This window comes from Colletotrichum gloeosporioides, assembly GCF_011800055.1.
Source record: "Colletotrichum gloeosporioides strain Lc1 chromosome Unknown consensus_59, whole genome shotgun sequence".
NCBI classification, from domain to species: domain Eukaryota; kingdom Fungi; phylum Ascomycota; class Sordariomycetes; order Glomerellales; family Glomerellaceae; genus Colletotrichum; species Colletotrichum gloeosporioides.
Window position 1 is genome coordinate 80,116 of NW_025544704.1, and position 26,040 is coordinate 106,155.

At 50.1% G+C, this 26,040-nt stretch overlaps 7 protein-coding genes across 7 annotated transcripts; 6 read left to right on the top strand and 1 right to left on the bottom strand.

Moving 5' to 3' along the window:
• Positions 1-676: 676 nt before the first annotated feature.
• Positions 677-1,765, top strand: GCG54_00000183 (alcohol dehydrogenase; the record flags this gene model as incomplete). Its single annotated transcript, XM_045400324.1, has 1 exon — positions 677-1,765. One exon carries the CDS (start codon positions 677-679, stop codon positions 1,763-1,765), a length of 1,089 nt encoding a protein of 362 aa, XP_045261975.1.
• A 396-nt stretch (positions 1,766-2,161) lies between these two features.
• On the top strand, positions 2,162-2,656 carry GCG54_00000184 (uncharacterized protein; the record flags this gene model as incomplete). The annotated part of the gene is made up of 1 exon (XM_045400325.1): positions 2,162-2,656. One exon carries the CDS (start codon positions 2,162-2,164, stop codon positions 2,654-2,656), a length of 495 nt encoding a protein of 164 aa, XP_045261976.1.
• Positions 2,657-3,045: 389 nt separating this feature from the next.
• Positions 3,046-4,115, bottom strand: GCG54_00000185 (Versatile peroxidase VPL1; the record flags this gene model as incomplete). The annotated part of the gene is made up of 3 exons (XM_045400326.1): positions 3,046-3,121; positions 3,176-3,617; positions 3,674-4,115. The coding sequence occupies 3 exons, from the start codon at positions 4,113-4,115 to the stop codon at positions 3,046-3,048; spliced, it is 960 nt and encodes a 319-aa protein (XP_045261977.1).
• A 5,101-nt stretch (positions 4,116-9,216) lies between these two features.
• GCG54_00000186 (Na(+)/H(+) antiporter 1) lies at positions 9,217-11,407 on the top strand (the record flags this gene model as incomplete). Its single annotated transcript, XM_045400327.1, has 7 exons — positions 9,217-9,265; positions 9,325-9,393; positions 9,505-9,611; positions 9,698-10,067; positions 10,096-10,336; positions 10,393-10,441; positions 10,493-11,407. 7 exons carry the CDS (start codon positions 9,217-9,219, stop codon positions 11,405-11,407), a joined length of 1,800 nt encoding a protein of 599 aa, XP_045261978.1.
• A 1,093-nt stretch (positions 11,408-12,500) lies between these two features.
• GCG54_00000187 (FAD-dependent monooxygenase fsr3) lies at positions 12,501-14,166 on the top strand (the record flags this gene model as incomplete). Its single annotated transcript, XM_045400328.1, has 5 exons — positions 12,501-12,669; positions 12,729-13,275; positions 13,328-13,391; positions 13,441-13,787; positions 13,845-14,166. The coding sequence occupies 5 exons, from the start codon at positions 12,501-12,503 to the stop codon at positions 14,164-14,166; spliced, it is 1,449 nt and encodes a 482-aa protein (XP_045261979.1).
• A 1,174-nt stretch (positions 14,167-15,340) lies between these two features.
• Positions 15,341-17,929, top strand: GCG54_00000188 (FAD-dependent monooxygenase andE; the record flags this gene model as incomplete). The annotated part of the gene is made up of 6 exons (XM_045400329.1): positions 15,341-15,636; positions 15,691-16,140; positions 16,206-16,389; positions 16,467-16,619; positions 16,682-17,157; positions 17,224-17,929. The coding sequence occupies 6 exons, from the start codon at positions 15,341-15,343 to the stop codon at positions 17,927-17,929; spliced, it is 2,265 nt and encodes a 754-aa protein (XP_045261980.1).
• A 3,951-nt stretch (positions 17,930-21,880) lies between these two features.
• Positions 21,881-23,563, top strand: GCG54_00000189 (uncharacterized protein; the record flags this gene model as incomplete). Its single annotated transcript, XM_045400330.1, has 3 exons — positions 21,881-22,243; positions 22,310-23,095; positions 23,171-23,563. Coding segments are annotated over 3 exons (1,542 nt in total), but the record flags the coding sequence as incomplete, so codon positions are not given.
• Positions 23,564-26,040: the final 2,477 nt, after the last annotated feature.

A 26,040-nucleotide genomic window follows, 5' to 3' on the forward strand; every position in this document is an offset into this window, starting at 1 on the left:
TCCACGTTTACACCTCTCACCCACCATTTCGCGGCTGATCACGATGCTAGAACACTGGCAAATACTCGTGCAGTATGAGACTTGCTCGTGCATGATACAGGGTTGATTGTATGTATTTCGATAAGGCTGTTCATAAACACAACGGTACATAGTTCTGAAAAACATCGTAAATAAGTCTTTCACGCCAAATAATTTTTGAATTTGGCAATCCCAGCTGCCACGTACAGGAAAACAATGACTAGAAATATATTACTTTAAATATTCCTGCCTCATTGACCCCTGAAAAGCTTCTGTCTGAAACTAGAATGAACAGAAAACACATGAGACGAAGTCAACTTCAAGAGGCGCAAAATGTCATCGTGGCCCGCTTTTATGACATTTCGATGAATGATCGGGCCCCATTGAGGCGGATTGACGTAACCTCTACATCGCATGGACCACCAATTCTGACGTTCAAAGTCCTCATAAAACTGGAACTCGACGGTTGAGGTCATCGTTATGTCGCCGTGAAATGCAGCAAAATTGTAGGATATTGATGATAGCTGATCGGCTCATTGGCATGTATAAGTAACACATCGAAGTCGCCGACCTTAAGGGTTCTCATCCTCAAGGTTCTCACTTACATCAAACATCCTGGTATAATATCCCGAATTGTAACAAATATTTGTCGATCATCATGGCAGACCAAATCCCCAAGCAGATGCGTGCCGCATCCATCAAGGACTTCAACAAGGGCTACGAAGTCAAGTCCGTCGACGTTCCCACTGAGCTTGGCCCCAATGACGTCCTCGTCAAGGTCGCCGCCGCCGGATACTGCCACACCGATCTTCAAGTACAAGAAGGCGTCTACGCCTCCTCCGGCGCCAAGCCTGGCCTCATTGGCTCCCATGAGCCTGTGGGGACGATCGTGAAGCTCAGCCCAGAGGCAGAGAAGAAGGGATGGAAGATTGGCGACCGCGTGGGCTCCATCAACACCTACGGATGCTGTGGGTCATGTAATTCTTGCAACCGGGGCAAGCAGCTGTGCGACAACTTGACAGGCATGCTCGGTCTGACCGTCGATGGCGGTTTTGCGCAGTACATGAAGGCGGACGCGAGAGTCATCTGCAAGGTCCCTGAAGAGATTCCGTGGGCCGAGGCCGCGCCCTTGTTCTGTGCAGGTGCCACTGTTTACGGTGCTCTTGTCGCGGCGGATCCAAAGCCTGATCAGTGGCTGGCAGTCGTCGGCATCGGTGGCCTGGGACATTTGGCGATTCAATATGCCAAGGCCATGGGTGCCAAGGTCATTGCGATTGATAACCGACAAGAAGGAATCGACTTGGCGAAGGACGTCCCGTCGCACATGAAGCCCGACCGGACATATGTCCTTGACAGCAAGGAGGAAGAGTCAAACTGCATCCAAGAGCTTCAGACTTCCTTCTACGACACCAACCCCGGCGTTGACCGCGTCGTCATCACCACGGAAGCCCGACCACTTGTCAAGTTTGCTCAACAATTCTTGAGAAAGGGTGGCGTGCTTGTGGACGTTGGACTTCCTGCCGATGGCCCCTTTGAGGTCGACCCATTCGCGCTGAACTTCAAGGAGCAGACTGTTCGTGGAGCGTTGATCTGCACACCCGAGCGCAGCAGGGAGATGATTGAGTTGCATGCGAAGAACAAGTGCACGACACATATCGAGAAGACTTTCAGCGTCGAACAGGCGAATGAGATGGCGGAGCACTACCTGTCGAAGCAGTTGAAGGGACGGCTATGCATGGTTTTCTAAGGATTTGTCTGTAATGTTAGCTCATGAACTGTATGACCAATGAATGTCTAGAACCTCTGGGGACAGGAGTTAAACTCGATCCTTTTCTGAATCCAGTCTTGTTTCCCTTGTGATGCGTGTTCTTGGGGTTCATCTGATCTTTCGGCAGATGACTGATCGAGTCGCGGGGTAACCACTGAACCTCGCCTGCGTAACAACAGCAGAGTAATCTTAGCCGGGTATAAAACCCCCCAGTTTAGTAATCGCGCCAGACCCGAGGTCAAAAACCATACCCTTATGTGGTCAATTGATGTGATATAAGTCGGCAGTAGACCGATTCCTCTTCGGTGAAAACACGCAACACCATTGCCAATGAACTATTGATACAGAAAGCTCATCCACCAAGCGGTACACGAAATGTCTGAGCCAAATTTCCAACGCATCATCACCTCTCCAGAGGAGAAACCCGCAGCATCCAAGCGCAGAGCAATCTACCTGCGGCCTTTCTTGCTTTTCTACGTCAACTCTTTCATCTTTGAAGTTGTAATGCTCATTGTGAGCGTCATCTTCTTCTCAGGCTGGCGCGACATGCTCCCTAAATTCATGTGGACAATCGTCTTTTGCCCACTCGGTATGGGAGGGGCCATGGGCGGTCTCATCAACGCCTTCATTGTGGACCGCATCTATGGCACTAGAGCCGTGCACCTCGCCGCCATCATGAGCGTCTTGGTTCTCGGTGCCTGCAACGATTTGTGCTATAATTTGGATCTCGTATTTGGATGGTTTGGTGCAAGGGACCATTTTTGGTGGTGGCATTGGCGATATCTGGGCATTTGGTTCGTAGGATATACAAATGGGAAGTTGATGTTCACGGACCAGGGCCAAGAGACATTGGCCGGATGGGGAGTATGAGCACATGAAATCATGGCTTTCAATTTAAGAAGGTAGAACCGAACGTGGGAAAGAAATTGGCTAGGTCATCGTATGTAAGGTACGCAGTCGTGGCGTCAGTCCGGTGTCTGAGCACTTGCGAAAAGGGGTTGTCGGAATTCGAGGCTTAACCATCTTTGGGGATGAATACAAGGCCCAAGCCGCTTTGGGAAATCACACCTCGGTTGCAATTGAATTGATCAAAAGTATCATTAGAAGTAAGTCTATAAACAATTCTTTCATAAAAGTCATAATGTGAAGGCCCAGTTCCAACCAATGAATAAGGCCTGTCTTGGAAATAGAGAAGTCTAAAAAGAACATCGAATTGAAACAAAGAAATCGTAAAGTCATATCCCTCAGCTCGTGAGGCTCTATACCCTCGCAATGGAGTCGGTGCAGTCAGTCATGGTCCTCTTGTCGTTTCCGAAAAGAGCCATCTTTTCCATACTAAGTCCGTGTCAGTTCAACTGCGATGGAAACAGGACTTGATAAGTAACTTACGCGCCGGAAAAGCTGCTAGCCCACTTGTTCTGTTGGCCAATGAAACCCTGAAACTTCGCGGCAACATCGGTCTTGGTGTCCGTGGCCAGCTTCTCGTCAGAGGGGAACACGAAGACGCCCGGGGGAGCAGTCTTGGGAGCGGCCTGAGAGGCGTAGTTGTATGTCTCGGCGTAGTAGTTGACATCCCACTTGCCGGGAGTGGAGTCCTGAGATGCGTTCTTCTGGCTGGGGTCGACGAAGTTCTGAGTTGATGTGCTGTGGGCGCCAAGAAGAGCGGCAAGGTCCTCAGCGCTGTAGCCCTTGGCCTGGAAGAGAGCAAAGAGGTCGGACGCCGAGGCAAAGACGTCTGGGAGACCGCCGGGCTTGGCGTTGGCAGTGGAGTCCTTGCGGCCGACGAAGGTCTTGACCTTGGGACCGCCGGGGCACAGGAAGATTGCGGCATCTAAGTTGATCAGAGTCAGCAGGCGTCTTCAAGTCGTCGATCATGGGGTAACGTACTTCCAGCAAACACAATCATGTCGGCAACTGATGTTCCGTACTGAGTGGCCATGTCCTGGAGAACCTTGGCAATGTTCTGCAGGCCGCGGTTCTCGTTTCTGAAGAGCTCATCGGGGTCACCGGCAGATGAGCTCTTGCCAAGAATCAGAGAACCGTCACAGCCACCGCTGAAGCCTTGTGTGGTATCCCAAGAGCCACAGTCGTGGAAGATGGCACGAATGGCGGCGCGGGCAAGATCGTTGCACTGGTCGCCGGCCATGAAGCGCGTGTTAAGGTCCTTGTTGACCTTGGTCCAGACAGAGCAGGTGTTGCTGCCGCTGCTGCCCTTGCCACTGGAGCCGGAGCCGCTGTCATCGGAGCCGCCCTTGCGGGGAGCCAGGTCAACAGTGGCCGCGGAGGTGAGGGCCAAGAAGCTGGTGAGGAGGTAGAGGCTGGCGTGCATTTTGGCGGTGTTGGTGGGTTAGGTGTTTGGCCGTTGGTGTTAGTTGGCGGTTCTTGGCGATACTTGGCGATGGTGTCTGAGTGATGATGCCAAGAGGTTTGATTCCCAGATGCGAATGGGCTGTCTTTATAGAAACTTGGCATTCTCGATTTGGGAATGTTTCCAAGCGTTTGGATATTTCTGACTTTGCCATTTCGATCTAGACCTGAACATAAGCTTACTCTAGCCTGTGGCAAACGCCTGCGTTGCGCGAACAGTGAGCCATCTTCACAGCTCAACAGCATCAGCGAAGTTGACTATCCTCTCGTGTAATGCGGGCGTCCTGACAAAGCACGACACTGCTTCAGTCGGGAACTGCAGCACAGAAGAATTCGGTATCCGATGTCTCTAGCGTCGAACGGGGTTCGAAACGGACACGGTAGTTTGGGGAAGGTCTAGCCGGTCCGTTGCACTTAGCGCCGTTGAAACTCACGATGGGCTCGATCTTAAATTCTCGGTCGCCCAATAGGATGTCGGCTATTGTCAACCTTCCGCGAGCCGCACCAGTGGTGTGCATGGGCTGCACAAAGGCGAGAACAAAGAGCCCTAGTTGTTGCAAACCGAGTCGCTGGGATTGGTCGTGCAATGTCCCTCCCCCCTTGTTCTGGACCACAAAGGAATGGGAAACGGGGAAACGGTGCAACTATGCACGCATAAAGAGATTTGTGATGGAAAGGCACGTGTGTATTATGCCTGGACGTATCAGAGTCAGCCGCAGCTGGACCCGGGCAGTTGGAAATGAGGACGCCTCAGCAGAATTGGGAACGTCTGTGGAGGTTACGGGGACGGTTTTGTGGAGGCTGGGGAAGGTTGGTTGTCAGAGAGCCTAGACTCGGCTTTCAAGTGTCTGTGTGTTCGTCCGAATCATCTTGTTCCTGAAAATCGTCCGATGAGATCCTCAGGGGAAAGTAGAGCGATGCAGAACTTCAAACCGATCCTTGTATTTTGGACGACCTATTATTCGGATGATATCAATATCTTCATACAGATTTTCATTGCTCTCAATCTCAGCAGGGCCATCTTTCATTACAGGCCCATCTGCCCAGTCGTGACTCATGGCAAGGAAGCTCAGTATATATAAGCTAATGGGATAAGAAATAGGTCTATGCGCCGACGCCACGACCCGTCAAGGCTTTATTCTCTGCTCTAGCCATGTCTTCTCGCCGGTTCCATTGTCAGCTTGTTAAGCGACGACCGAAGTCCCCATTAGCACAGATCCCTCAGACCTGTCCATCCGCAGTCTCGGGACGGTCAGCACCTGTCTGCGAGGTCAGTCAAAAAAGGGGATGCCGTGGTTGGTCAGCCCGTGAAGAACCTCAATCCACCTCGGTTTAACCCGAACGCTATGGATCTAGAAGAAGCCGGCTAGGCCCGCCAAACCTCTCTGCTGGGTCTATCAAAGGTCTGGCTATGTTTAGAGCTCGTGGAGATGAGTGGATCGTGCCCCAGATTCACATTGCTCTTCAGCCCCAGCCAAACTTGAATATGGATCACACATGTAAGCAGACTAGACACCGTGTAGCTTCAGTCTAGACGGTGGAGGAAATGAGAGCTGCCAGCATGTGGGAATCATCACTTTGAGTTTTGGCAGCTGCTGACTACAGCTGTCGCCCAACGGCTGAAAAGCTTATACACATGATAACGCCATTGCCAGTTTTCTCGGAACACCGGCACATGGAGTCTCTTTCTGCCGTAAAAGTATGAAAATGAACTATTTACGTGCCTTCTCGGAGGAAACGAGGCGCAATAAACTTCTTTAAAGGTCCATCTGGGATTCAAACAGAGCAGAAGGATCGCCATCCTTGTTTTGCGGTGTTGAAGAGGCGGGCTCTGCCAACGTATCTTGTTGATCAGAGCTGGCAACATCGTTAGTCAACGAGGAAAACTGCCTCAAAACACAATGGTGATACCCTAAGAACCAGATGTATGGACCATTGAACCGTGTCGGCAACTTTACATTGTAGACTTGCATCGAGACCATGGGGCAGTCTTTCAGCTCACAGTTCTAATGCGAGATTAATAGAATAAAAGTCATGTTCAGAGAGGCGGGCAGAAAGGGGGGAAACAAACGCCCAACCAATCATTTGAACGCAAAGGTACTGAAGGACAACCGGGTGGCTGCTCGGACGGAGCGACATTGTCCGATTACACTGTGGCTTGTCTTGTCTTCGCAAGCTCTGCTGCCTCGAGAATCACAAGGCCCTGGCATAACCGGTCCGCTGACGTTCATTTCTTCCTTTTTGCCTGCCACATTCTGACCCAAACACCATGCCATTAGTTCGTATTCCGGCATATGACGAACTCAAATAATAGAGAGCTCAGCACAGCATTATTACATTGTGTGGCATTAAATCTTCAACACGTAAAGCGTGGCATTGCGCGCGTCGTGAGCGGGTAGAACGCAATACCAGTTTTCCCATTGACGCAGAACATCATTTGAAGGATCTGACTAAACCTATGTTGGACAGATCAATTTAGACGGCGTGGACAAATCTGGCATATAAGCCCCTAAATTCGATGTTCCGCATGCAATTTGAAGAGCAGGCACGGATATTGCTCCCCACTGGAATCACTCTATCATAGACGCGTATCCTCAGGTGCGTAACGTTCAAGTAGTCTTTCTTGACGGGGGCAGCTTGAAGAAGGGTTCCGTCAGATACAACAATACTCTATGTCCGAGTACGATGCCTTGATCATTTACTGCCTTCCTGACATATCTAAAACCCTCAAGCAGGCGAGGCATTAAGCATCCAAGCAAGCCGGAGAATGGAGGTGATCAAACAGCTTACGTGGGCTTCAGGAGAACAGCATGTGGATAACCCTCAGTGTGTACAGGATTCCACCATGATCACCTACAGGTGACGACACCTTTTTATTTGTCAATTCATAAAGGCCCTGGCTACCTCAATACAGCACTCTCTTGTGCATCACGCCATCCTGCCGAAAGCCATTCTTGAAAGTCTGGAGTTCTACAGCACTCCAAGCGGACGGAAGAATTCACATCATTCAACGTTACTGATCACATTCAATGAACAACAATGATCCATCTTTGAATCGGATTGAAGAAGCAAGAAGTTCTTATGCAAGAGTAACCTGACTTGAACCGCCAAGCGACAAGCGCCGAGCCTCGCCCAAGAAGCGCCGAGCGCCGGGTGGTCCCAACGTCAGCGAACAATCCCTGACAGCCAAGCGCTCCCAAGAACATGCGGGTCCTATGACAATCATGAACCAAGACAATCCTTCCTTGGCCTCGCTCAACGGTGGTCGTCAGACCGGCGAAGGGTGGCCGGCTCGCGCCCTGCTCCACCCAGCGGAAGTCCACAACAACACAACAACCACCTGCTTCCTCCGCTTGGCGCCGAGGAAACGGTGACGCCGCCGCGAATTACGGGCCCCTCCGCCGAGAGTCTGAGGGCGGGCCACACGCATACTTCAACGACGTTTTATCCAATGAGGGTTCCGCTGTCCGCCGGCCGGCCCTGTCCGCCCAGTCACTCTGTTAAGACACTAAGATTCTTGTCCGTCATTTCGCCATGCTGGGCAGCTGGGCATCCCACTCTATTTCTCTGGGCAGGTTTGGCTTGTCGCCTCCTTAGACATTAACATTGATACCTGTTTACCTGCCCAGCGCCAGTTTCCAGTACCCAGGGGGGCCCCGCGCAGTGTCGTTTTCGTCCCTTCTTCCTCCCATCGTCCTCTCCGCCGCCCTTAAACTGAAGTCTTGGCATTCCGGGGAAACAACGACTTCATGGGATATCACGATCTTGGCCTCCCATTATGCTTCACCAACTTAATGAGAATGACTATTTTTGCGTTGTAATTGCAAATGCAATCAATTGAGCCAAGAAACCTAGCCGCCCGTACATCTACTTCGCACCTTTCCAAAAACAAGACTCCGCCAACGGCTATCACCTCCACCTTTCAGCTTTAATGCTTCTTGTTCAAGAGATCAGCCTGCCAACATCCACCATTTTGGCGTTGTCGGAATGCGTGTCGCAGATTTCCTCTGCAGCAGTGATAGATGACAGTTCCAAGCCCGAACTAGTGGTTCATCTTGTCCAACAACGGACACGGCTGTGCGCTTCCTGGGGCCTCCAAGCCTCCAGCTTCTCTCATCGTTTCAAATTCTTCACGGTCCACAAGAGGGAGGACCAACATGCGGCAACGGCCGAGCGGATGTGCGTCCCAGAATCACCGGCGATGTTACCGACAAGAGTTCTATCTGTAAGACAGTCCACAACCAAATGGCCGAGATTGACTGGAAGGCCCAACTCTTGTACTCGTCAGCGAGGACGTTTCGCAAGACGTTGCATCTTGAATGACCCAGACACCGCCGCCCTTGGTCCGGGTTTCCTTATTCTAGAGCGCTCTTATCTCCCTAGGAGAGACACTGCCTGTCGTCTCCCGCGCCGGAGTGCCGCTCTTCCCCGAATGTTCCATCGATGGCCTCCACGACCCGTCCCCTGGTGACAATAGTCCCCTATCAGGATCTACGCGGCACAACTTGGCCATGAATCAGATGCGTTTTGGTCCATTTCCAAATTTCTAAAAATTCACCTGTCACTGCGATCTGCGGCCAAGCCGCTCCCTTTTGGTCCGTGGCCAAGTATGGCCCTGGTAAACATACCACTGTTAAATAGACCGACTCTCGGCGCTGAGGAGAAATCACTTGCCTTTTCCCGCCGCTCACCAGACCATTATCCATCAGCAGCGCTGGGGTACCGGGTGACCGTCATACCACAAGAGACTAGAGGACATCTCTGCACTTCGTCATTTCAAGTTTCTCCTATCTGACTTCATCTTTTGCGCGATTTTCCTTCCCTTCTCTAGACGTCCTTTTAATAATCCTTTATCTTCTCTCGAGGGGTGTTTGATATCTCTTGTCTTCCTTTTTCCCCAGACATTTCATGCAATCATCGTATGAGCAATAGCTAAAGAGATCTTCCCCTTACATCCAAAGCCCTTGCCGGCCAAGGCAGCCTCCCTCGTCACACACACACCACTGCCTCTGGGCACACGGAGATCTCCAACCTCAGAGTGAAGCCACAATCAACAAAGCAAGATGCCTACTCTCGATCCCAGCGAACTGAATGTTGTGCTTGCCGTCTTCGGTGGGTACCCCAAGCCTTGGGCCGTTTGACTGTGACTAACCATCGTATCTCATTTGCAGGAGGCTTCATCATTCTTTACGGTGTCATCTCTGTCAAGATTAAGAATGCGTGGTACCTAGGCGAGGCCTGTAAGTATCTTGCCCTGCTAGTCCCTTACCATCAGATCAGTCCTGCATGGCACGATGCAGCACATGGGTACGCCAAGCGGATACACTGACATTCTTTTCTTCATCTTGTAGTACCGGCCGTGGTTCTAGGCGTGTGTCTTGGTCCACTCGCGGCCAAGTTCCTCGACAGCGAAAGATGGGGGTCAGCTGTCCCAGGTCAGACAAACGACATCACTCTGGTTCGTACAGCCTTTGCCAACTCGCCCCTGCCAACCATGATGCCACGTGCTTATTGGCTAAGAAACTGACGAGTTACTCATGATAGGGTCTCATGAGAGTGATGATCGGCATCCAACTTGTCATGGCTGGCTACCAACTCCCCGCGAAATACCAGAAGACCAAGTGGAAGGACATGCTTGTTCTGATGCTACCCGTCATGACTATTATGTGGCTTGCTACCACTATCTGCATCCTTGCAACTATCCCAAAAGTGACCCTTTTGGGAGCGATGGTTATTGGATCCTGTGTTACATCCACAGATCCGGTATTGTCACAAGCTGTCGCGAAGGGCCCGTTTTCGGACAAGTTCGTGAGACGTTCGCTCCGAGAGATTATATCATCGGAGGCTGGAGCAAACGATGGCTTTGGTTTTCCGTTCCTCATGCTGAGTGGGAAGTATCACGTCTCCATTTGGTGTACGTCTTGGCTAACTGATCTCCCCAGTGTACCTTATGCGGCATGCGGACGGGAAGGAAGCATTGCATACCGGTGACTCCACCTTGCACGCGGTAGCGCGTGCTCTGCTACCGAGGGCAGGAGATGTCGGTCGTCAAGGCGGTGGAGTGGGAATCGCCCTTCAGAATTGGTTCCTCGAGACCTGGCTTTACTTCGTCCTTATGAGTATTGCTTATGGCGTCATTTTTGGAACCCTGATCAGATATGCTTTGAAGTTCTCGGTCAAGAGGTGCGCACAATTCGGACGCAGGGGGTTGTTGAAGTCTGCGACTAACAAGATACCAGGAAGTGGATCGATTCCGAGAGCTATGTCCTTGTTCCGACTGCCATCGGCGTGCGTATCACCCCCGAAACCTGAAAGCGAGTAGATCTAACAGTGTTATAGCTTTTCATGATGGGAACCTCCGGAGCTATCGGTACCGACGACCTTCTTTCCTGCTTCGTCGCCGGCAGCGCACTTAACTGGGATGGAGAATTCCTAGCTGAAGCGCAAAAGAGACACGACGAGGTCAACGCCAGTATCGACGTTTTGCTCAATTTCGGCGGCTTCATGTACCTTGGCACCATCATCCCATGGAGCGAGTTCAACTCGGATATTACTGGGATCAGCCCCGGACGGCTCTTCGGCCTGGGCGCTCTTGTCCTCCTGTTCCGTCGGATCCCTGCAGTGCTGATGACCTACAAGCTGATGCCCAACACCATCAAAGATTGGAAGGAGGCCTTCTTTATGGGTTATTTTGGTCCAATCGGTGTTGGTGCTGCTTTCTACGTCGAGCACGCCCGCCATCTTTTCCCCAAGCTGGCGGAAGCAGAAGCGGTTGGCGATAACGAGGTCGTTGACGTGCTCCGCGCTATGGGTCCTGTCGTCTACTGGCTGGCGCTGTTTTCCATCGTCGTCCACGGCCTCTCTATTCCTATCCTCAGCGCCATCTACAGCTACATGGGCGTCAAGCCGATCCAAGAGGACGCCGTCCAGCTTCGCCGCCGCTCCGTCCGTGTTCCGCCACCCGCAAACGCTGTCGAAGGCGACAGAGACACCTTCATCGCCTTCAACAGATTCTCGCGACCGAACCTTTCCACTGAGTCGCTCAGCCATATGGGTGATGATGACTCGATCGCTGACGAGAAGGTCCGATATCCGGACCTCGAATCGGGACTTCAGGAGGCCAAGCAGAATGCCCAGATGTCCCCTCGAAGGAGCTTCAACATACCGAGGCTTACTGCGCCTCGAAGCTTAAGTCGTCCCCGGACCAGCACCAGTCAGGTGCAGTGGGATCAACCTCACGTCACCCGCGACTGATGAATTACCGTGACCGTGGAAGAGCAAAGCTGGAAGAAAGATATGAGGAGCATTTCGCGGAGCAGGACATCTTCGTCACGCGATCTATGAGATAAAAAAGATGATGAGTAGGAGATGGGAAGTACAATTTGCTTCTTCATACTGGGCTCATACACATACGGGTTGGCCGCTATTGCTGTCTTGATGACTCGCTCTGGTGGGTGCAAGACTTCTGTGCGCTTGCGATTACAATTGAGGATCGGTGGAGGACATCGGCGGGGGCGCAATTCTCTGTACGACTGCATATGAAGCTGTACATACCGAGATACCAGATTGCAAAGAGCGGTCCGAAACAAACACAAAGTTCACTGAACCAAATAGTTGTATTCACCTATGCTGGTCCACGTTGTCGCGAAGTCGTGTGAGATTCAACAGGGAAAAAAACGAGGGTTGAACGCACTGAAAGACCAAGAAACCTGGGGCATGAGAGGTCTGGGAAAATCATTGGTGTCAGTGGAGTTAGTCCCGGGCTACTGTAACAATGCGAAGAAGCCTGCGACACCAGCGCCTCCCACCGGGTGGTAACTGCGGCGGAGCTCCGCTGCGACTCATGACATGAACATGCTAGCTAGTGAAGCGGCAACATGGGCACTAGTTGCGGGAACTATTCCTCATTTAATTTAGGGGCAGAAAGCGTCTTTAAGCACTTGTTAAAGTTGTTCCTGCTTCTATTCAAGCATCTGCTTGCAGACGTACTTCATAGAGTGCCGTTGAACCAAGGGTCCTGAGCGGGGAGGGCTATCCCTGCAGCTAACGTGGGTTCTCCCACCTGCAAAGCCCCCGCGTCTCCGACAGTTTGATAAAAGATCCGTCCGTGGCAGTCAGTAGACGCGTAGATCATTTGCGGCCCCGGGTTGCGATATAAGTCCGTGAGGACAACGCTGGCATATTTTTCTGCGTTTCAACTATGAAGCTCCCTAGGGTGAGGTAGCTCATGAACTGGCTGACGATCAAGAGTGGTAAACTATAAAGCTCTTGAAATCGAGACATGAGTCTGGAGAAGTCCTGTCTCAGTTTTCCGACAAGATTTTGACCCAAATTTTCATCAGTAAACATGCCTGAGTGTGGTTCAATCGTGGACGGGGTCGTGCGATACCCTCTTTCTGGAATCAACGTTGTCATCGTTGGTGCAGGCTTAGGTGGCTTACAGGCAGCCGTCGAATGTTGGAGAAAGGGTCATGAGGTTCAAGTACTTGAGAAGGGGGAGGCCATCTCCGAGGCTGGTGCGCGTGCAATTTGTCTACGATTATCCTCTAGTTTTCGACTGACGTCTTTTGCCTAGGCGATGTTATCAGACTCGGCCCAAATAGTTACGCCACCTTGAAGGAGTACCCCACGATGCTTCAGGAATGGGACCAATTTGCTTTCGACGTTGAAACATGTTTCTGCCATCGCGATGGGAAGTTCGCCATCCCAAAGGCCGAGTTCGAGCACCACCTCCCAGGAGTTGCCACGCATGTCATCTGGCCCATCCGAGCCAAGCCAATAGCGAGTCGGAGAGATCTTGCCTTGATGTTCTTGGGTCAGTGCAAGCGGTTGGGAATTCCCGTGACCTACAATGTCAACATCACACAGTACTCCGAGGATGGCAAGGGAACTGCTACGGCCCATGCTGAAGACGGTCGCACTTTCACTGGCGACGTTGTGATAGCGGCGGATGGCATCGGCTCTAAGAGTTGCGGTGTAACGCTGGGCAAACCGGTTCGAGCAGTTAGCACGGGATATTGCGCTGATCGTGTCATGTACTCGACCGACCACATCAAAGATGCTCCCGCCTTGCAGAAAGCAATTGCTGAGCTTGAACGACCGCAGCTGCGCATGTATACCGCGTACGTCTTCTACATGGTCCTTGCACCGCAGGTTTCACTGACAGAAGTCTAGTCCTGACATGTACCTCGTGTTCCTCTTGTCCAAGACTCATATCTTCCTGGGTATCACGCACAAGGTATACGTTTCTCGCCACCTTGTAACTCAAGCTAATGTAAAATCCACAGGATGATGGCACCGCCGTAGAGTCCTGGTCATCGACCGTGACCCCTGAGCAAACCGCGGATGTCATGCCCGATAAGGAGAGCTGGGATCCAGTCCTCATGGAAGCGATTCACAGTACCCCGCCGAACACTGTTGTGCGATGGAAGCTGTCCTGCCGCAACCCCCAACCCAAGTGGCACTCCGATGGCGGTCACATCATTCAAGTTGGTGATGCAGCGCACAGCTTCATCCCATCATCCGGGAACGGAGCGTCCATGGCTCTTGAAGACGCCATGTCACTTCCCGAGTGCTTGAGGCTGGGGGGCAAAGATCGCATCTCGCTGGCTATTCGAGTTCATCAGCTTCTCAGGTAAGTTGAAAGGATTGTGCAATGCATCCAACATGGCTTCTAACCGCTGCAACGTAGATATGAGCGTACGTCACTGCTACAACACAATGGCTTCGTCAACAGGCGTCAGGTTCACCGCGACATGAACGAGATTCTCAAGGATGAAAGACAGCCTATGCTGCTCGGCAAGTGGGTATGGACACATCATGCCGAGAAATATGTCACCGAGAATTTTGAAAACGCTGGCTTGGCAGTTGAGGGCGGCAAACCGTTCAAGAATACCAATCTACCAGTAGGTCATCAGGTGCAGCCCTGGAGTATTGAGGAAGAGGAAGAGAAAGAGAAGTCCGGGATCTTTGTTGAGGATTTGAAGAACACGGGCGACTGGGGCTTGATCTGAGGGACGGACATTTGATAGTGTCAAGACTAGCGTCTTGCGGAATCCCTATGAACGTAGGAAGAGACAAAGGTGCAGATGAAGGTCAAATTCAATTTGGTTAGAATTTAGTGTACAGTTGACTTGATTCCTTCCTACTAAGTGGGGTTTCCTACCATCCAGTGTGCCGGATTGCCTTTGCGAAGATAGCTCCGCCTAATTAGCATCCAGACTATTTGTCTACTTGAGTTGTAAGATATGTGTACAAAATACCGACGCTAGCTCTCCGAAAATCCCACGATGGAAATGTCAGTCGCGTCACAATCAAAATTGGCTACACAACTAATTCAGCCTTACCTCTAGTATGCTGTATCGACAACGGATAGTTGAGCTCAGAATTCGCTCAGCCCCTTTGCGTTGGCCAGCCCCCTCGGGGAGTGGTGGGGGTGGGGGTGGGGAGTGCAGTTCTGTCATTGTTTATATACCTCCGTAGGGATTACACAAGTTAGCGCGGTCCTATACTAGCCTTCTGAGGTATGATTTTCATGATTTTCAGAGGTCTCTTCAGGGATAAAAAAGGCGGCCATTTAAATCTAGCTACAGATCTTTTCGAAGGAATTATTCTGGAGCTCACCCGTTTAAAAATTCGGGTCGTGGCGATGTTATTCTCATATAATTTTCTATGAGTATTACATACTCTCAAACCGCGAGCCAGTCGGCCTGAGCCCTCGATGTGTGGGCCGAAAAGTAATACGCTAACTTGTTTAATCCCTACGAAGGTATATACATCCCCCGTGTACGAGTGGAGCAACATATTGGCTCAAAAAGTTGACACTCACCAATCCTCATACGATATGCGTGTTTTGACTAGATTAGGACCACGGCCGATGCCGAATGCCCCTGGCGCCCTACCCACTGATACCCGGTGGGATCGAAAAAGTGCCGGTCGATTCGCAATTATTGTGGAGGTTCTTCAACGCCGGCAGTGTCTCAACCTTGGCACGGGGACTTGAACCAGTCCGATTCCGCAATCGGAATCCCATCTCGCCCGGCTGTTGGGCTTCGAAATGCATAATACCATTAGCTGAAGTGTCAAACCTGCCAAAATGTCGCTCTCAGTATCTATTCCCACTCCAGTCTTCTTCTTTTGCGTCATTGCATCATCTTACAATTCTTGAGCAGATTCAAAGGCTTCGCAATGCCTTTCCGAGTTGTTATCGTTGGGGGTAGTGTGGCTGGCCTTGCGCTGGCCAACATGCTTGAGAAATTCGACATCGACTACGTAGTATTGGAGGCTTACCCCGACATCGCACCTCAAGTTGGCGCCAGTATCGGTCTGTTGCCAAACGGCCTCCGGATCCTGGACCAGCTTGGCTGTTACGAAGCGTATCGAGCAAAGGCTGAGGATCAAGTCTACCAACAAGCGTACCTGAGGGAGCCCTCAGGCAAGGCGTATGGCTATCAACACGATCTCATGGAAATGTGGGAGAAGATGTGAGTTGTATCTTTGTGATGCCGGTTCTATAGTTGATGCTGATTGAAACGCAGGCTTGGATACCCAATGATATTCATTGACAGACAGATGCTCATCCAGGTTCTCTACTCTAACCTAAAGTACAAGGAAAAGGTTCTTACCTCCAAGCGAGCCGTTTCTGTCGACATCATGGAATCCTCTGCCCAGGTTACAACGAAGGATGGCCACGTCTTCAGTGGTGACATCGTCGTCGGAGCCGATGGCATCCACAGCACTGTGAGGAAGGAGATGTGGCGCAATGCTCCTCCTGGCTACTTCCCCCATGACGAATACTCCAAAGTTCCCGCTACAACTCTTTGCATTTTTGGAATCTCCCATCGACCCGAGGCCTACCCCGCAGCTAGCCAGCACAACACCCTTTCCGAGGGTCACAGCTACTTTCTCATGGCGGCTCCCGGTAACAGAGTGTACTGGTTCCTGTTCATGGAGTTGAAAGAGACTCTTTACGGAGAGAATATTCCCAGGTGGGTTGGACGAAGACGTTTCTCATGTGCGTTCACGTGCAGTGACTGATGTCAATGTTGGAAAGGTACACCAAAGGCGATGAGGCAGAAATCGTGAAACATCATGTGAACGACCAAATCCTGGAGAACATGACATTTGGAGAACTCTACGAGAAGCGCATCGTGACTACTTTGGCACCACTCCAAACTTATGTGTTTGAGAAGTGGCACTACAAGAGACTTGTCACCATCGGAGACTCTGCTCATAAGGTAAGCCGCCTGAAACTCAAATTCCGACGTGATGTGACCGCTACCAGCATTTGCGCTAACAACGGTGTCTTTGGCAGGTCGATCCTGTGACAGGTCAGGGTGGAAACGGCGCCATTGAGTCAGGGGCACTTCTAGTCAACGCTCTGCTCCGAAAGTTTGACTCGAGCCCCGAAGGTCTTAGCGAGAAACAAGTAGAAGATGTGTTGGCAGAGGTTCATGCCATCAGATTCGTGAGTAACTCATACGACACACCGATCCTGTCACAAATACTAATCACATATTGCACGAGCAGGAACGGGCCCAAGATGTTGTCCAGCAAGGCTACTGGCTCCAGAACGCCTTCACTCAACGGTCAACGATGGGCAAGCTCATTGCCCGTTACTTCATGCCAGCCCTTGGATCCTTCGGAGTTCTTTACAGAGGTGTGGAGTTCTGCTCTCCAGCAACCAGCTTGCATAGACTTGAGATTCCGCGTCGTCCTCGGGCTGTCCCGTTTGAAGACGAGCTGCCCGCAAGACCAGTGAAGAACCTGAGCAAGATCAATAAGCTTGCATCTATTGCTGTCACCACGCTTCTTTGTGCCTTGGCTGGCGGCCTGGTACGCTTGCCCAAGGGCCTTGAGTTGGCTATTGACGCTTTATGCTCGATGGATGTCGCGAATTCGTCAATCTCACCGGCCGTGACGTTTCTCGTCAACACAGCCTCGCTTCTGGCGATGGCGCTAGTTGAATCTAACCGAGTTGGCAACAAGATTACTTCTTGGGTCCAGTGAGTTTCTCCTTACCGACGGAGTCCACAGACCTTCCCTGAGAACCACGCTGACTAGTAACAAAGGATTCTCACCTTCTCTCTTGTCAACAACTTCCTTGGGCCAGGCGCGATAGGACCACTAGCTGCGCTGTTTGCCCACTGGTCGTGTTGTCTCATTGTCGGAAGACATGTGCCGCTTGAGGCGGCAAAGATGGTGCTGCCAATCGTCACAGTCGGGTATGTCCTTCCAGCCGCGATCGCCATGTTCAGGATGGACTCGAGCTCGATCACAATCTGGAGAAATGCTCCCATCATCTGCTTCATGCTAGCAAGAAGTCTCTCGGCTCTTGGTAACTCGCCACGCCAAGTTGACGACGAGAAGTCCAAGCTTCACATCGAGAGGGAAAGAACGCGCAACATGTTTGCCAAGGCAGATTTGCCATACATCCGACTCGTCCACTACGTTGCGTTCATCATTTCTGCAGCTGTTCATCTAATCAACGTCTTAAATCACGGCTTAAGCCATGGCTTAATATTTGGCGGGAACGATGCGACCTTGATGGCGTTGGTATTCTCCAAGTATGAGGGCATGGCCTTCACATTGTCGTCACTTCTTTTGGCTCTAGGAGCTGCACCCTTGAGCCTACGGCTTTGTGGGTACATTACAGATTCTCAGTGTTCAAGATCTGCCATCCTCATTTGCCTTGGAATTCCGATAGTTGGTCCCACGGCCACGGTCGCGGGCATGGCCGCTTACAGAGAAGGGGTTCTTTCCGGGTTTGGCCACTGAAACAAAATGTTTGGATACCACCCATCTCATCACAAAAGGAATTTTCAATATGTGGTACCTACTACTGAGATGGCCGTCGTGGGAAACGGTGCTATTTAAGTACGTTTTTAAAGTATGTCTTCAATTCAGGCATGCCTTCTCTCGGCAGCATATACCTGTTCTTCGTTCTTTGAGGTTGTCATATCTCTGCTGACTTCCCCGGAGTTTGAGACCTGTCGGTTTAACCTGTCGTGGTATTTTGATTGGGGTATGGGGACTTTTACAGTAGTGTCGCAGATAATTCGCAACAATAGTCAATTTCTTCAATCTAGGATGCATCGGATAATTTGCATGCACCTGTTCACGTTCTCGATTGTAGTTATGGATCCTCACCGCTCTAGGCATCAGGCAGTCCTTGCGAGACCTCTGCGTTCTTGACTAACCTGGACCACGAATTGTCAACGATTCTCTTTCTTCCCTTCTAACTTTTCTTCTTCGCAGTTTGAGACTCTTAATCTCAAGGTTGTTATTGATTCTCTACCATGCAACGACGCACAATAAATTCGTTTTGTGGGATTTTGAAATGTTTCAGTGCAAACTTCTACACAGTGAAAACACCACGATCCCATGTTCTTACTAAAAGTTTAACGTGATAGAAGTTGTCCATCATATGTAGACAAAGCTTGGAAACGTGATATTCAGAGGTCGGTGTGCTATCATTGGAACCTATCACCGTTCCGTCTGTCCATTCTCTTCGTGATTATTGCTGCAATCTTATCAAGCTGAATGGCGTTTCGTTTGGATGCAATATTGTACGAGATAGGCACCCAACTTTGACTATAAACCTGGGTATCTACGAAAGAACACATGATATTAAACAAGGAAACGCTATATCAAGCTTGACAGAAAATGAACACCACGCTGAACCCATCCCGAGCATCGTACACCCTTTTCGTACAGCATTTTATCCACACGCGTCTGACATTGAGCGAGTCCTCTACCCCGTCGCATTTTCGGTCGTTCGCAGCAGATTTGGTTGGATAACCTCATCGGGAATTTCGATTCGTGACTTGATCTTGAATTTATTCTGACGAAGCTACGATCGCACGTCAGATTGGTCTTTCAGTTGACTAAACTGGCGTCATTTGTTTTGTTACCTCTATTGTGAAGTTTCCGGGCCCGCAATATTCCCGCAAGGAGTTCAGAAATATCTGTTGGTTCTTGATATTACGTGAATGAATCACAGTCTCTGTTGAGAGGCTAGCCAAACTGCGACCAGAACCTCTTCTCCCCAAGGAAGGCGCTTTTTGTCGGACCTCAAAGGTAGGCATGGTTTAAGATTCGTTATTTGCCAAAGGCTCTTGTTGGTGTTCAGAGTTGTATGAGCCCAGAAGGGGGGGAGGACATTGTTGGCCTTGGTCGCACAGCGGGGCTACGTTCATCGAGTATTATACCGCCGATCACCCCAGTTGCAACAGGTGGCGTGGACTGCCTATCTGGGACAAAGGCGCCTATTTACCTAGTGGTGGGTAACAAGTACCTAGTCCTGCGACGTTGGAATGCGTAGGGGGGGCTGAGCTAGTGGTGTCATCTTCCGACCACTCAACATTCCGAAGGAGAGGTCGCGGCTCGCGCTCCTTGACTCACCGGATGACCACACTGTCAGCCCACGCGATGTAAGTCAGCTGAGTCTCGGAGTTGTGAAAGGTGGCGTTGAAGTCCATTCACAACACCTGCATGGTTGGCGGACTGGCAAAATCGTCTTAGTGAGCTGGCTTACAAACGAAGCCTCATACATGAAATATGTTTTTTAAAAGGTGTAGAATCCAACGGAATGACTGTACAGTAGGTGAAGTCATTGATTTTGATAAGGCTGTTGCATGGTGCCATCCAGCCACTCGTACCCATTGTCGAGCAATGGGGGGAGGGGGGCAGAAGCAATTACTGAGACATGGCCACAAAGTCTTACCTAGTGTGACAGTGACAAGACATGCCTGCACTACGGCAGCAGACCCAAGCTCCGTGGCCGACGGCGACCGTGGTGATCACGGCTGAATCAACAAGGGGTACCTATGTACTCCCAGCCTAGACAAGGTGCTTTCTAAGGGAGATAGAAGAGGTAATGTCAATTTTCCAACCCCTTCCAGTTTTCCATATCTGTGCCTTGCTGTATATTGTACCTCGGCAACCCCTTCCAGACTCCCAAATTTCGTCGGAAGGCAAGGATCAGTATCTCGCGTGCTGTTTTCATCTGAAATCAGACCCTGTCAGTCTGCACTAAGCGATGGAGTAATCAGTGGGTGATAATTCTGCGGGAATTCCAGAAACGGAAATATTAGCATCTCTCTTTGGAATGTAAATGGAAGGACTTTAAATTGGTGGCATTATTTCTAATTTATGAGGATACCAACCGTTGTTTTCAAGAGTGGACTGAGTTTTCCTACATTCATCAGCCAGCTTCAATGGATGCATGTGAACGAACTTTTCCAGCAAACCTTTCCGAATGATATCAAGATGGTTTCCAGTCATGTGACCCCGCAAACAGTTTTGTTGCTATGTGACATTTAGTTCTATCGAACGGTTTATATTGACGCACGGTGGGAAGTGAATTATCTAGTTCACAGTCAATTTTGTCGTCCATAGGACGATGGCCCGGTACTTCGATTTGCTTGTTCTCTTGGAAGGCAACGCCCTGCATTCTTCCCTGGTGATATTACCGAGTCTTGATAGAACCTCTTGTATCTCATTCGCAAGGAGCTCTTCATGCTCATGATTTTTTGAGCAAGATAGACGATGAGACAACGAGGTTTAGTACACAGATACGTGGACGCACTGGAAGTTCGGTTCGTTCGTGCAAGTACACTGAGTATCCCTTCAAGCGCCACCATCGCCGGCTTGATCTGGTGATTCATAAACCCCGTGGCTCTTTTCAGCTTTCTCACATCCCTTTAGAAACAGTACTTGCACTTTTGGTTCAAGTCTTTGGCAATACCATGTACCGCCGCATGCCTGGACATTACCCAATTATGCAAACCCAGGCAGCGAGGCATGTTGGGGATTGGAGTCCACTTTGAGGCTGAGATCTACCAAGTAGGAAGGTTTCCTCTAATCAGGCTATTACTTCCACACAGGTTGCTGTTAAGTTCAAAGCCGGCTGGGTCGCACAATGCCTCCTTCCCGTCCTTCTTGAAAGCCTGATCGGCTCGGGCCCGCAAGATATGTCGCACTTCGAACTACTGTGACATACCAGATCCAGATCTTTGTCCGATCACAGGTAGGTAAGCATTGATATGGTGTCCGAGCGCTTGTCTTTTGTTAACCTAGTCAGAGGCCCTGATTTCGCGGATGCCGGCGACACAACTGTGAACACGCACACTTACTGTGGAAATAGTAGCCAGGAGAAGTTCAGTGAGTCCATGCTTTATTCAGAAATTCATATGGGCTGCAAAGGGCCACTAACACTAGACCCTCGCACCAGATAACATACGATGCCAGCCTAAGAGAGAACGAGCCTAGGACGCCCATACATAACCCACGTAGTCGAAATTCGCGGGTTCAGTTGCATAATGCGGGTGTTGGTTGTTAATGGTCACCAAACTCCCTCAACAGACCCGCGGTGAGCCCTTCGTGGGGCAACCAGCAGGCCATCCAGCTCTAGATACAATGTCACCTCAACACAGCGAAGCTCAAAATACTGATCAATTGGCGAGCCAGTTGCGACAGAAGATCTGTTCCACTGATCACAACACCTCATTCCTACCTCTAGATGCTCTGGATGACATCCTCGCTGGAACGGATAATCTAGCCGCACTACAACGATACACAAGTAGTCCAGATGGCGAAGCAGTCGGCCTCGACACGATCAGGAGCTTTGTTTGGGCGAACGATGCATCATCTTCTTCTCCTTCATCAACGACGACGGCACCAGGATCGAAGATCCTAGCGGTACTATTGTTAATTGAGAAGCCGCAAATGATTCACAGATTCATCTTGAATGATGTGAAGGACGACGGGTTGCCATTTGAGTTTACCTTCAAAAATGGTTCGTGGGATATACGAAGTCGACATGGGCAACAAATCGACCACTTGTTTTCCGGATGGGGCTACCTGCATATCGACAACTTCTCCAGACACCAATGGTCTGTCTTGTCACCGTTCTTTCGGAAGCCAGACGACAAAAGCCAAGACAAGGTGTACCATTACGATCTGCAGAAGGAAACGGTTCTTCCTTTCGAAAGATCTGAAGAGGAGGGTCTGAATGCGGGCAAAGGTAGCTATGGAACAGTCTTCAAGGTCAAGATTCACGCCGCCCACTGCGATTTCGACCCTTGTAGTGTAAGTATAATACCAATTCCCTAATCGAAATCCTCGAATTCGTTGCAATGTTAAACAAGGAGTCAGAATCCAAACCTTGAATTTGGGATCAAACGGCTCGAAAGATCAGAAGAGATAGCATTTAATAATGAGGTCGACACACTCAAGAGATTCAGTATCAACACAAACAATCACCTCATCCAGCTTCTCGCTACGTACAAGTGGCGAAACAGTTACTATCTTGTCTTTCCATGGGCGGACAAGAATTTACAAGGGCTTTGGGAAGCAATTGAACGGCCACAAAACAGCCTGAAGTTATCTTTGTGGGTGGCGCGGCAATGCCACGGGCTCGCGGTTGGACTGAGCAACATTCACGTCTATCAATCTCAACCTCAGAATGAAACAGGCGTATCTACTCTAGCCCTGCCATCTGACGAAAAGCCCTACGGACGACACAACGACATCAAACACGAAAATGTACTTTGGTTCAAGGATCACAGCAACGATGCCGAGGAATACGCCGGAGAACTGAAGATTTCGGACTTCGGGTTTGTCAGGTTCAACAGCGAAGGATCGCGCTCCATCATCCCCACACACAATCTATTTACACCGACGTATATGCCGCCCGAGTGCGCCCTGCCGAATCACATTATCTCTCGATCCTTTGACCTGTGGTCTTTGGGCTGTATGTATTTGGAATTCGTAACTTGGTTATTGAAGGGCTATACCGCTGCCACCGACGATTTCATAGACGACCGAATCGACGATTGCCAAATCGAAGAGGATCGACGCGTCGAAGTCACCGAATTCAAGGATGACAACTTCTTCATAATACGGGACAACATAGTGAGTCTCAAAAACTCCGTAGTTGCGGTAAGTAAAAAGTATCTATCCTAGTTGATGTCGTAAGGTAGTATGGAAAACTGACTGACTGACTGGTGGTTTTAGTGTATCAAAAGCCTTCACTCGCATCCTCATTGCACGGCGTATCTGCACGACTTCCTCGACTGTATCGCTAACCGACTTCTGCTGCCGGACCCTACCCAACGAATAAGCTGCGGTGACCTCGTTCGAGAGCTTGACGGAATTCTTCAGAAGTGCCAGAAGGACGAAGAATATTGCACCAAAGGCGACCCAAGAGGGGACTATGAGATACCCCCGAGGATTTACAGTTTAAGACCTTCCAATAAAGCTGCCATTTCTCCATCAGAGAGCCCTGCGGGGCCTGCAGGTCACTTGTCTGGCCGTCAACTGCAAGCCGCTGCTAGACATGCAGGTGCCAAGGAAGGGAGCATACAGCAAAGAACAAGCGACCTTGATATGACTGGTCTTGTGGATGGACTGTCTGAGGGAACCACTATCTCACTTTCGGACGATGACATTGCAGCGCGATCGCTCACCATCCAGTTCGGTAGTGAAGAGAGCAACGATGCGATCCCCAAGCCCCGAGCGAATCAAGGACCGGCGAGCAATGTTTCCGCTGATAACAATATCGAGTTAATTCATATACAAGGCAGAGACAATGTCGAGGGTACCGCCATTGAAACACGCGTTGTGGGAGTTCGCACACCCCCAACCGAGGGGTCTTCGAGTCCGCCAAGACCACATGGATTTTGGGGACGGATTTGTTTTCCACGTATCTGGGGAATATCCTGTATCGGACGCCGACGGACTGCGTCTAGTATGACAATTCAATGAATTTGCGTACTGGAAAAATTCATCTTTTGGGACTTCGTCATCCTGTGCAGTGAATTTTATTCTGCCTCATAGGTTATCTTGGGCTAATGTTCCTTGTGGCCAGTCAGCAGCTTCATGTGGTCTCTTGAAATGTGCTTTAGACGGCAACGGCGGGGTAGTTAGTCTTCGTGTACGTAGTACTCAGAGTAGAGGCAAACGTCTGGTCCCGGGATAGAAGTCAGTAATTACATACAATATAATGCGTGATATCAAGTACCAGAATCAGGATAATCCACATTTCCTTTGCTTATTTGACAATGCCATTGATATCGCGCACTACATGAGGGGACTTCATTCCAAGAACAGAGGGGAATTTGAATGGATTTTATTGGTTTGGCACGCAACAGACTATCTCTCTTTCGTAGCAAATGTGATCGATCATTCCCACGCCTCCCATCACTTCGAGCGTTTCATGATAAGTGAATGAACCTTCTCAATTTAAGTTTGAGGCATCGTTACTCTGGTAGTGGGCTCGAATCCTCAAATTCATGTCGTTTATTTCATCCTATAGGGGTGTAGATTTGGTCAGTCTGGTTGTTCTCATCGGCTCCACCATTCCACAACTTACATCAGACAGCTTTCGCGGAGCAGTGATGTAAAACTGGCCAAGTCTAGTCTAGGGGAATCGTCAGTTTTCAGCTCAAAGAAGTCTATGAAGGAGCACTATACATACAGTTATTAGGATCGGTTTCCCGGGGAAAAGTGTATTTAGCTCTTGCTGCAATAGTTCCCTGTCGTTATAGGCAACGTTGACTCGCTGGCCCCGGTCTGACATCTTTTGGGACCTTAGCCGTGACAAGTAACTCGAGCAGAAATGAAGGCTTTCAAAGGTTCCCCCGTGACAACTTTACCCCTCATCAGATGCAAGTCTAAATATGATAGACAGGTACGAGTATCTGGGCTGCCTCATGCAAGCGGGGTGTTTATCTTCCACGAAGCTACGCACATGCAATCTGCCCGACTGCCTTGACACGTCAGAAGATGCAGGCTAATGCCAGAAATTACAATTGAATCGGTCGTACTGCAATTGTAGTTCTGGTAAGGCGTTCAGGCGTTTAGGCATTTTCGGCATTTCCACCAATCCCGGTATCTCCCCTTCCCCGCCTGCAGGCCACTACATCGGGCTATCACCATCAATACATGTAGCGTGGGCAATCGAGCCCCAATTGAACAGGGATTGGGCTTTTTGACCGAATCAGCATTTTTCAACTTCACATACGTGCATTTGTTAAGCTGCCCATTGTCTTGGACTCATTCTGGGCTTGCTGGCCGAATCTCGTTTCAGGCAGTGCAAAAGTACGGCTTCGCTCATCATACGATATGATGTGGCTGATGTTTTGCTGAATAAGGTATACATGTACCTCTGATGACTGCTGTCATCAATAATAAGAGCTGCCCAACCGGAAGAAGCTTAAAAGTAGGTTATTCTTACATACGTTGGGCGTCGACACGTCGCCCCTCCCTGTGCCTGACAAGTACATTGCTTGGAGAGAACATTCCGGAAGCATTCCAGCGAAGCCTTTGGATTATCCATACCTTAGCTACCCTCTCTAAGCAATATTTCGAGCATGGAGTGGATCAAAGACGCCTTTACGCTGGTCAGAAAAGACCGTCAAACCCTTCGATTTACACCAGCATCAAGTAGCGTTATCACTGTGAAGGGCCATGGCGATGTCAGAACTCCTGACTCAAAGATGAATTCAGCTCACAAGCTTTTAGAAACTGAAGGTCGACGAGTATGGGTTGAAAAACGAAATTGACTGGGAAACTTGCATTCAGTCGGTATGTTTTCGGGTCAAACCTTGTGGTAACATTTTAATCTGACACGACTGGAATGACTAGATACCCATTAGCAACAATTTGGACGGAAATGGGGGCATGACAGTCATGTAATGAAATCCCTGTGAACCTTGGGGCAAAACTAACACACTGAAAGTCTAGGGCGTCGGAAGCCAGATGATCCTGAATCCCACAACCCTGCACTCTTGTCATACGTTCCTTTTCTGGGAAGCGTCTTCGACAAGATAATCAATCACCTACAAATACATGGCTCTTTAGCTAGGGTCATCAATCGCGGTCGA